This window comes from Glycine max, chromosome 17, assembly GCF_000004515.6.
Source record: "Glycine max cultivar Williams 82 chromosome 17, Glycine_max_v4.0, whole genome shotgun sequence".
Classification (NCBI taxonomy): domain Eukaryota; kingdom Viridiplantae; phylum Streptophyta; class Magnoliopsida; order Fabales; family Fabaceae; genus Glycine; species Glycine max.
The window spans coordinates 34,921,188-34,932,868 of record NC_038253.2 but is presented as its reverse complement, the minus strand read 5'-3'; the positions used below and the strand labels follow the sequence as shown (position 1 = coordinate 34,932,868).

The 11,681-nt window shown below is 31.7% G+C and overlaps 1 protein-coding gene across 1 annotated transcript; it reads left to right on the top strand.

The window, feature by feature from the left end:
- Positions 1-245: 245 nt before the first annotated feature.
- Positions 246-1,233, top strand: LOC100306307 (AAI_LTSS superfamily protein). The gene has a single exon (NM_001249863.2). It carries the CDS (start codon positions 396-398, stop codon positions 774-776), a length of 381 nt encoding a protein of 126 aa, NP_001236792.2. The 5' UTR covers positions 246-395; the 3' UTR covers positions 777-1,233.
- Positions 1,234-11,681: the final 10,448 nt, after the last annotated feature.

Below are 11,681 nucleotides of genomic sequence, written 5' to 3'. Positions count from 1 at the left end.
TCCCAATTCTTCCTGGTCCTCTACTTAGATTTTCTAGATTCTACTTTAGTGGCTCCTAATTCACTGCATGCTATAGTAAAAAACAATAACAATAAATAAGCAAAGAATCTTGACAAGGGTAAGTGAGAAAAAAAAAATCCAAGTTACTACTTACTATAGATAGTCCTAGTCTTTAACAACCACTAAGCAAGGAACCTATTATTTCAGAAGCATACAAAAACATCCAACTGTAACATTATCACCCTCTCTTCCACTCAATCAGATTTGCACATGATCGAGCCTCACAATTTGCCTTTAAATTGGTCCACACCCCCATTGTCCTTCCCCATTGTGATTCATTAGCACATTTGCAAAGTGTTATTTTTCTTTTTTTCTCATTTGCACTGCAAATTGCAATGGCTTCCAACAAGGTTATTGCCACCATCATGGTGCTTTCTCTCCTTGCCTACTCAACATCATTCACCAATGCATGTGGCACATGCCACCCAAAACCTACCCCTTCTCCTCCTCCTCCATCAGGAAAGTGCCCTAAGGACACATTGAAGCTAGGGGTGTGTGCAGATATTCTAGGTCTTGTTACTGTTGTTGTTGGCTCCCCTGTCTCCAGCAAGTGTTGTGCATTGCTTGAAGGTTTGGCTGATTTGGAGGCTGCACTTTGCCTTTGCACTGCTATTAAGGCCAATGTTCTTGGAATCAACTTGAATGTGCCTATCACACTCAGTGTGCTACTCAGTGCTTGCCAAAAAACTGTTCCTTCTGGTTTCCAATGTGCATAGGCTTCCATCATGTTAGGTTCATTCCATCACTTGTGTCCTCAAATTATTTTGTTTTAGTTCTTCTTTGTTCTATGTGTGACATGTTTCATTTTAATAATAAGGTAAACATATGTTTGCCTTAGTTAGTAGTAACATTTTCTCTTTTCTAGTAAATTTGGGGAACTTAGATTATTATTATTGTGATTTTTACTTTTGGGGTATATTGGAGGTGGAAGGAGTTGAGTAGAGAAAGAGAGTAAGTTCCTTAGGGGATGATTAAACCTCTGATATCACAGTTAAACCAAACCTTAAAGACCAAAGTTAGTCGACAAAATTGTATGCAGAATTTAATGTACTTTACAATCAAGTGTGTGTATTATCAATTTATGTTAAGCATTGTCTATTATTTTTTTTATATTGTTGTCATTATTCATCATATCTCTGTTTACAAGAGAAATCAAATTTGTTTCGCTAACTATTTTAGTTAACAGAGCAATGGTTAAAAAAAATTAAAAAAAAAAAGATAATTTTTTTTATCAAAAATGTAATATTTTATGTTATAAATATTTTTCTATCAAGATTCCTAACAAAAAAGCTTCTTTATTAATTTTTTAAACATTATACTAAGGCTAATGATTAGACACAGTTTTGCACTTTTTTCTCCTGTCTGACTGTCTATGAATTGAAAACAATAGTGTTCATATGATCATATCATATGCTGCACGTACTACATACAGATCTCAGTGGGGAAGTTGACCGTGTTTTATAATTTTCTCTCCAGAAGCATTTTAGTAAGTATAATTATATAATAACAAGCATATATATTAAGAAAAAAATAAAGGAGGCTTGCCAAACTGCTTAGAAAGAAATGATTATTGTATAGAATAATGTTGTTTCAACAACATTTTTTTAATAGTTTTTACATCAACTAAAAAAGAAGAAAAAATGTGTGATAAAATAATGAAATGATAGAGAGAAATGAAAAAAAAAAGTATTACGAAAAATTATTGTTAGAACAAAATTATTCAATTTTATAAGCCATTAAATTTATTGATGCATAACTAAAGTTGAGTACAAGAGTCAATTCAATTTACAAAGGTTTGGCATGTACTATGTGTTCACCAATACGGTTAAGTTTGATTAAATTTGTTATTTAATAGAATTAATGATTTGCATACCCAATTCTAACTAGTCAAATCATAAATAGGTTGGGTTAAGTTGAATTAATGTATATTTAAGAATTATTTTTTATTTTGTGAACAATAATTTTTTCCTAAAGCTATGTAATTATATAATAACTAAATGACCAAGTGGGTCTAATTCAATTTATTAAATAAGATGTAAGTGCCATAAATTCTTTAATATTGTGCTCAATTTTTGTGGATAAAAAAATATAATAACTAAATATTCTAAAAAAGACTAAATTATAATAATATTTTATTAATAAAATTAATGATTTCAATGCTAATATAATATTTTTGATAAAAATAAAATATTGTATTAATATGAAAAAACATAAGCAAAATCAATACAGATAAAAAAAACAACTTAAAAAATATGTGGATAGTTTAATTTAATAATTAAATAAATTATGTTAGCTAAAATTTAATGTGTTTTGTTTTTAATAATTAATTATGAATTTATATATAATAATAAATTTAATTATATATTGTGGGATGAGTCATGTTAAAAAAATACGTTACTTAACCAATATATTAATTGGGTCTAAACACTTGTTGGGTTGAATTTGCCTCAAATTCTTGAAAAAATTCAACCCTAACTAATTGGATGATTCAGATTCACTATTTAAGCGCAATCATAAACTCTCCTAAATTGCATAAAGGCTCGTAAATGAATGGATTGGAGCGGGCTAATTCACAAAATAAATGGGTCAATATAATGACTGATCTACGCTGGCCCATTGATTGGTGGACTAGCTTGTGAATCTAAAAAATGTATGAAAAGAAATAAAAAACCTAAAAGCTTAAAATAAAGATTCAATTATCAATTTGGTTCTTAAATTATTTTAAATGATTCAATTTATTTTTTAAAATTTTAAAAATGTTCAATTTGATTCTTAAGTTTTAAAAAATGAATCAATTTGATTCCTAAACTATTTTAAATGATTCAGTTTGGTCCTTAAGTTCTTAAAAATTTTGAGAACCAAATTGATTCATTTTTAAGAATTTAAGAATGAAATTGAACCTTCTAAAATTTTGGAGACTAAATTGATTAATTTTTAAAAATTTGAGAATCAAATTGAACCTTTTAAAAATTTAAGGACCAAATTGAACTATTTAAAATAATTTGGGAGACTAAATTGATAATTAAGCCTAAAATAAAATATAAAAATATAAAATATTAACAATTAACAAAAATGAAATAGTTATATGTCTGAAATATGTCAACAAAGATTTAATTTCTGGTCGTACATATGGAGAAGACTTTGTTGGTAGAGATGAATTTCGTTTTTACATCTTTGCAAATCGAGGGTTAGTCTCACGACTTTCGACCATAAAAATACCTTATTTTCAACCAAAAAAATTGTACAACCCAATTAAATAACCAAGAAATATTAATATAATTTTACAACTAATTACTAAATAATTAAATGATTTATATATATTTTTGAGTTAAACGAGTTAAATCATGAAGTTGTATACCAAATCTGTTTAGCCAGTAAGTTAAATGAACCAATTTGTATAGATCCATATATATATAGACTAACTCATTGTATAAACTTAGATCCTCTCTTGAAAAAAAAGTTTAAATTTAGATAGATTGCATCATTGCGAGATTAAATGGATCAACTTGCACACCAGAACTCTTACCCAACTCCAGCATTACATTACATATTTAAAAAGGTCTTATCAATCAAGAGGATTTAGTTCAATTGATTGAACAACGATATATGAATTGTTGTAAATCCTTTAATATTATTTTCGATTGTAATGGATAAAAAAAATGGTCTTGTCAATTAAGATTTCACAACATACCTAGTTAATTAAATTTACCCTAACTATTCTATTTTCTATAACACACAAGAGCAACGCAAGTCTGGGCTTATAGTGTATTGGGTCTATCACCAATATCCAAATGAATATGCAAAGGGAATTGCTTGGGGCACCCAACAATTTTTCGAAATGCCAAATTTTTGGTTATAAATAGCAAGAGGAGTTTTTCATTTCTGCAGTGCCATTTTTTTTTTCGCAAAATCTCTGTCACTTAGTGTAAGTTGCTTCCGTTAAGGGCGGTTTCGAAGTGTATTTAGTCTCTGGTGGTGTACATGCGTTGCTCAGGAGTATACGGTGAATTTTGGTTGGTTTTCATTGCCGGAGAAAAAGAGGTACACGAAATACATACGGATTGTCACGGATCAACAATCCATATGGACATAAGGATTGACAATCTGTATATGTCCATACGGATTGATGATCCATATGAACCATACGGATTGGCAATCCGTATGAACCATACGGATTGTCAATCCGTATGGTTTATACGAATTTAATTTTTTTTTGTTTTATTTATTAGATTATAATTGTTAATTTAATTATTATTAATTTTGTAGTTTTTGTTGTACTAGTTTTAGTAATTTCATAAAATTTGATTTGGTGATATTATTTTTGATAGTGATATAAAAAAATGTATTAAGTAATTAGAATGGTGAAAAAATAAATACTAATGATTAATAATTAATTAACATTACATTGCTTAAAAATTAATATACTAATGATTAATAATTAAACAAATTTATATGACAATGATTATGTATTTGCATGTTTAACTTAATTATGTATTTTATTGAATGATGTATTTATTAGATTTATATGACATTTTAATGAAAAAGTGTAGTAAAATATTTTTTTTGTAAACAACTATATTTGTGTCAATAACAAATGAGGTGATTGTATAATTTATTGTCATTGAATTGAATTTGTTAAATGTTTTATTCAAATGGATGAAGACCAGTGGATGCATGATAGTATGATGTCTGAAGAAGTTGATATGAATGTTGAAAATGAGGAAGATGTTGGCGTTAAAGTAGAACACGTTGATTGTTCTGATGCCTTTAATACTTCTCAGGTATTTGTGTAATTTTTTGTTGTTGGTACAATAATTATATTACATAGATGTTTACTGATGTCAAACTTGATTTGAATTGTGTTATAGTTGTTTGCTAGCAGTGATGAAGTTATACAATGGGCTCGATCGTTGGCTCATGACATTATATTTGTTGTCGTTATAATGAGGTCAGACACCAATATCGGTGTTCGAGGAAGAGCCTCATTTCTGTTGATAGCTTATGAAAGGAGTGGGAAGTATAGGCCTAAGAAACATAATTTGGTAAGAACATGCACTGGCAGTAGAAAATGTGGATGCCCATTTAAGTTGCGTGCGAAGCCAGTTTTAGGAGGAGAATAATGGATGGTGAAGTTAATTTGTGGGGTTCACAATCACGAAATGGCAAAGTCATTCGTTGGGCATCCATATGCGGGTCGACTAACAAAGGATGAGAAGATTGTTGTTGATGATATGACAAAGTCCATGGTGAAGCCAAGAAAAATTCTGTTGACGTTGAAGGAGCATAATAACAACAATTATACAATAATTAAACAAATCTAGATGATGTTGCTTGATCGAGATCAATACTTACCGTTCTTCCATAAGAGGGAGTAACACCGAAATGCAACAACTAATGATGTTGCTTGATCGAGATCAATATATTCACTGACATAGGGTGAATGATGATAATGTTGTACGTGACTTGTTTTGGAGTCATCCTGATGCAATAAAGTTAACCAATTCTTGTAATTTGGTTTTTTTGATCGACAGTACCTACAAAAAAAATAGGTACAAACTGTCACTGCTTGATATTATTGGTGTTACACCACCAAGAATGACATTCTCCGCCACTTTTGCTTACTTGGAAGGAGAACGTCTTAATAATATTGTTTGGGCTCTACAGCGGTTTCAAGGTCTTTTCATGAGAGTTGATGCACTCCCCGGGGTTATTGTCACCGATAGGGATTTATCTTTGATGAATGCAGTGAAAAATGTATTCTCGGATGCTAAGAACTTGTTGTGTCAGTTCCACATTGACAAAAATGTGAAGGCAAAGTGCAAAACCCAGGTTGCTCAAAAGAATGCATGGGATTATATGATAGAGCTCGAGGGAGTTTGGTTGACTGTCCATGTGAGAGTTCTTTTGATGAGTACCTTAAAAACTTTGAAATGACTTGCTCTTCGTGGCCTATGTTTGTGGACTATGTGTGTCAAACATGGGTGATTCCACACAAAGAAAGATTTGTGAAAGCATGGACCAACAAAGTGATGCATCTAGGAAACACAACCACTAACAAGTATCAATATTGTTTTTTGTTTGTGTTCATTTGTTTAAGTGTTGACTTAAATGAAAATGATGTGGTTGTTTACATGTTGTTGTATATTTCATCTGTAGGGTTGAGAGTGCTCATTGGTCACTAAAGAGAATCCTACAAAACTTTGTTGGTGACATATGCAGTGTTTGAGAAGCAATGAATAATATGATGACACTTCAACATTCCCAGATTAAAGCATCTTTTGAGACACACACGCACGTGGTTAGGCATGTGTTTAAAGTAACCTTGTACAAAAAACTACTTGGCATGATATCAAGGTACGCTTTAAATGAAATTGCTGCTATGTATGAGCGTGTAGCTTATGCAGACAAAAACCCTTCACGTTGTGGATGTGTCATGAGGAGTACCCACAGTCTTCCATGTGCATGTGAGTTGTTTAAATATGTTGTTGCTGGATCAAGTGGCCTCGAAATAATTAAGAAGATGGGTTGAATTAATTATTAATGTGCCTTGACTAATTTAAAATTTATCCTTCTTAATTAGGGGTGGGAATAGGCCAAGCCAGGTCAGGCTTTGAAAGGCCTGAGCCTAGCCTACGATGAATCTTTGAGGCCTGAGTCTGGCCTATAACCTATCAAAGGCTTTTATTTTGGCTCGGCCTAGCCTTTTTAAAAGCCTGGCTTGACCTGATAGCCTTTTTAAAAGTCTTCTTCACAATAAATATTTAATATTTTATGGAGTAGGAACGTAATAGGAAAGTTAAAAAAAAAGTCAATCAAAATAATGAGAAATATAAAAGGGCACATGACTCACACCTAAATTGTAATTAAAGTCCTTGATTATAGGAATAAAAGTTATGGAGCAATAATGTGTAATCAAAGTCTGATAGTTTAAAAAAATTAATTGTATCCAAAAAATAATATTATATATTGGTACCCAAAAAATAATATATATATATATATATATATATATATATATATATATAGGTTGGCCTATCAGGCTTATAAGGCTTTTTAATAAGCCTAAGCCTAGTCTATTTAATTTAATAGGCTTTTAAAAAAGTTTGAGCCTAATATTTTAATTAAATAGGCTAGTTCAGGTCAGGCTTTATGTAGGCCAGGTCGTAGGCCCCTGTAGGCCGGCCTGGCCTATTCCCACCCCTATTCTTAATGTTACTAGATTCAACTAGGCTTTTACTACTAAGTTAAGAAAGTAAAGACCAGAAATAATAATTTAACCAAAATTAAAAGCGGCAATTAAAAGTACACAACCGAAATTAAAGAGTGTAGGGAAGAAGAAGACAAACACAAGATTTATACTGGTTCGGCCACAACCTGTGCCTACGTCCAGTCTCTAAGCAACCCATGGTTCTTTGGATTTCCAATAACCTTGTAAAATCCTTTACAAGCAAAGATCCACAAGGGATGTACCCTCCCTTGTTCTCTTTGAACAACCAAGTGGATGTACTACTTGAACTGATCCGTAAGAGATGTACCATCTCTTGTTCTCAGTATAACAACCCAAGTAGATGTACCATCTACTTGTACCACCAAGGATGTACCCTCATATGTGTTAAGACAAAGAATTCTTAGGTGGTTAGTCCCTTGAATTCTCTGTAAGGGGGATACAAAAGATATCTCAGGCGGTTAGTCCTTTGAAATCTTTTGTATAAAGGGAAAGGGAAAAAGATATCTTAGGTGGTTAGTCCTTTGAAATCTTTTGTAAGAAACAGAATATATCTTAGGCGGTTAGTCCTTTGAAATATTTTGTCAGGAGGGAGAAGGAAAGAAGAAGAAGAATAGCACAAATTTTTGGTCAATAATCTTTTCTTGAAAGAGAAAGTATTGAACAAAAACTTTTAGAAAGATGAAGAGAAATGAATCAGAAAGTCTCTCTTGAATTTGTAAATGAATGAAAAGAAAATATCCTTTTAAAATTCATGTCATGGTCACATATTTATAGTCATTTGATGACTCAAGTTAAAAGTTGTGACTCTTGGCAATTTCTTCAAAACTAATCACTTCAAGAGTTATGACTTTTGTGAAAACTAGTCACTTAAAAGTTGTGACTCTTAAAAAAATCTTTAAAAAACTAGTCACTTTAAGAATTGTGACTTTTGGTAATTTATTTTTCAAAGTAAGTCACTGGTAATCGATTACCATCATAGTGTAATCGATTACATATGAACAGATGTGACTCTTCATGTTTAAATTTAAAAATCAAAACATTTAGAAACACTAGTAATTAATTACAAGTATTGTGTAATCGATTACACAAGTTTGAAATGATTTGAAAATGTATTATCACTAGTTGTGACTCTTGAAATTTTGAAATCTAACGTTTTAAAACAATGGTAATCGATTACATGATTATGGTAATCGATTACTGTTTTGTAAATCAGTTTGAAAAAAATGTTGGCTACTGGTAATCGATTACTGCCTTCTGGTAATTGATTACCAGAGAGTAAAACTCTTTGGTAAAATATTTTTCTTTTGAAAAATTCTTTTGAACAAAATTGTGCTATTCAATAGTTTTTGAAAAAAAATTTTAATACTTATCTTGAGTGAGTCTTCTCTTGATTCTTTACTTGAATCTTGAGTGTTGATTCTTTACTTGAATCTTGATCTTGATTCTTTACTTGAATCTTGAATCTTGTTTGACTCTTGATTCTTTGGCATCATCAAAATAATCTTGGAAGGCATTGATTCCATAGTTGTTAGCTCCATATCACTCGAGACAATCCACATTTTTTTACGGAGACTTAGTTTTTCAGATCAAGGGTTATGTGAGACACATGTGAGCATAATTGAGGAGATAGAAACCATATCGAAATGCTTTGAGCAACTCGATGTTTGCGGTAAAGTACATTTGAAGTCAAAGCTACGAGAAATTGCTTATCCTGATATGAACTCCATGTGTTCTCCTCCAGACAAGGTGAAGACCAAGGGTGCTCCAAAAAAACCGCTGACCAAACAACAAAAGTCAACAAAATGTGATCTGTCTTATTGGGAGTATGTTGATGCGTTACACTCTGTGCAAAATAGTAATTTGTCAATGAAACGTAGTGCATCATCATCTGAGGACCCAATATAGAGACAGAATATTCCAACATTAGATCAATTTCATCCTTGCATCCAGGATTCTATCGAAAACATTATTGATGTCAAAGTGGATGGTAATTATGGTTATTGGGCAATAGCTGTGTTATTAGGTATGGGTGAAGAATCATGGTCATTGGTGTGCAACATCCTGCATAAAGAATTGACAAGCTGGTCCGAAGAGTATATCAACCTGATTGGTGGCATAGAGAGATTTGAGGAATTAAAGCGTACCCTACTTGTTGACGGATTATCTATGGTGCATAAGTTCATTGTTATGTCACTTTTTCTTAAAATAACCTTTAAGTAATTGTCATTTGTTGTCTTTTACATGTAGGTTACCATGGATAAATGGATGAATATTACGAATATGGGATATGTCATTGCTTCACGATACAACGTGATCGTTGTTTCTCTTTCACGACAATAAAGCATGACATTTTTTCCTCTTAGAAGTTAGTCGTCATCAGATTCTTCTATGCATCGCATAATATACATTGGTCATGTGTATGAGAATCATTTTGTACAGGTAATTGCATAATTATGATGTTAGTATAACTCGTGACACTGTAGTTTGATATCTTACGTTCAATTTGCTTGTCATTATCTAACAGGTTTTGCTACAAAACCATTGTCCTTTACCACTAGTGGCGTTGTTGTGGAGTACACATTGTCATTCTCAGGCAAAGCTGTGACCCACTTCGTACATAGGTAGAATGCAGCATTACATAACTTTGTCTAGGCTGAAAATCAATTTTGTTGATTTAGGTGAACCATGAACTTAAAATGTTATTACCATTGACGTTTGTGTAAATTATTATTTTGTTGACATTCATAATTTTGTTTTCAGTCATTATTTTTAAAGGTTAGAAAATAATTAAAAGCTTTGAAAATAATAATCACACGATTTCATTCGCTAATGGACACGGATCCAAACATTACATTAACTTCAACATAGTTGAAACAAAAACAAAATTGCATGAAAAACTACAATTAACTAATACTAATTTTGCATTGAATCATGTTGCGACCGAGACATGTCGTCTTCCATTTCCATTACCTGTTTACTAAAAATAGCTAAAATTTCTATTGGCCCAAATTGTTTCCAGTAGTTAGACTGTACTAAGACCTTTAACATGTCATCGTCAGTTTTCAACTCAATAATTTCAAATTTGATAACTATCTAAATACTCATAATGATCTGGTTGTCGAAAAAACAATCGTCTTACCGTTTGTGATTCATGAATATCATAAGGGGAATCCCTTGAGGTGCAACTTGCTTGATCAAATCCTTCAGTTCATCGATGGTACATCCAAAAGGAATGTCAAATTTTTTTGGATTTTTTCCTGTGAACGAGTAACCGACAAAGTCATGTTGGCATGGCATGTTCCACCTCTCGTTGTAATATAGCAGGGCATCATGAGTAGGAGTCATAGTGGCTTGAAGTAAGTTTAATATACCATCTGGTGTTCTACCAATGGTGCATAATAATTCAATCGGGCCAACACACGAGAATTGATGATTACACATTAACATTGTTTAACATCATCATCGTTTTTCAATTGCATACATTGAAAGCGAAATTGGTTACCTGCATCTGTGAATGACCACCGATAGTAAATTTCATCCAAATATTGATCATCGGTTAGTTGACGGGTATTGTGCAGTCTGCTTTTTAGCGTTTGAAAACCATAATCGTTAGGTACTCGAATGGGTATTGGAGTGGAACTTTGGAAATACACACCAGTTTCTATGTGAATAATCGATCCATTTAGAAAAATAAAAGCTAATTTGGAGTTCACAATTGTCTGTCTACTTATTTCTCCCAAAAATGCCAGTTTGTTGTAAAATTTGGTTTGTCAAGTTGGTTTGGGAGAGAATGTGTGATTTTTGAGAGTGTTAGTGTGATATATATACATGGTGTTCACTAAGACTGCTTGAATTATTTTCTTAAAATAGACACGCGTGCAAATTTGTGTTTGTGTTGTCAAGTACAACAATGTCGTGTCACATTTTATGTTACAACAGACATATATTGCTTTTAAAAATACGCATGCATTTTTCAGTGTGTTGTCAAGTTTGACAACGATGTATCATACATGCGTAATTTATTTTTGTTGCACGAATTAATTTATTTCTTAACGCAACATTAACGACTAATTAATGATAAACAAATCACAAAAATTTATGTCACATAATTATTAAAATTAAAAATGAACCAAATAAATTATCCACAAAATTAAAAATATTTCAAATAAATAACCAAATGTCACTGTCAAAAAATAAATGTACCAAAAAAAGAAATTATCCAAAAAATTATAAATGACATATACAAGGCAAAAATAAAACAACATCAATGATCATTCGTACGCCGCCTCTGCCTCGATCTGTGACCTACAATTGATTGGCCAATGTAGCTTCTTGCGATGCCCACATATTTTTCAACAACAGTATAGGCTTATGTTCCTTCGATCAAGATCCTTAT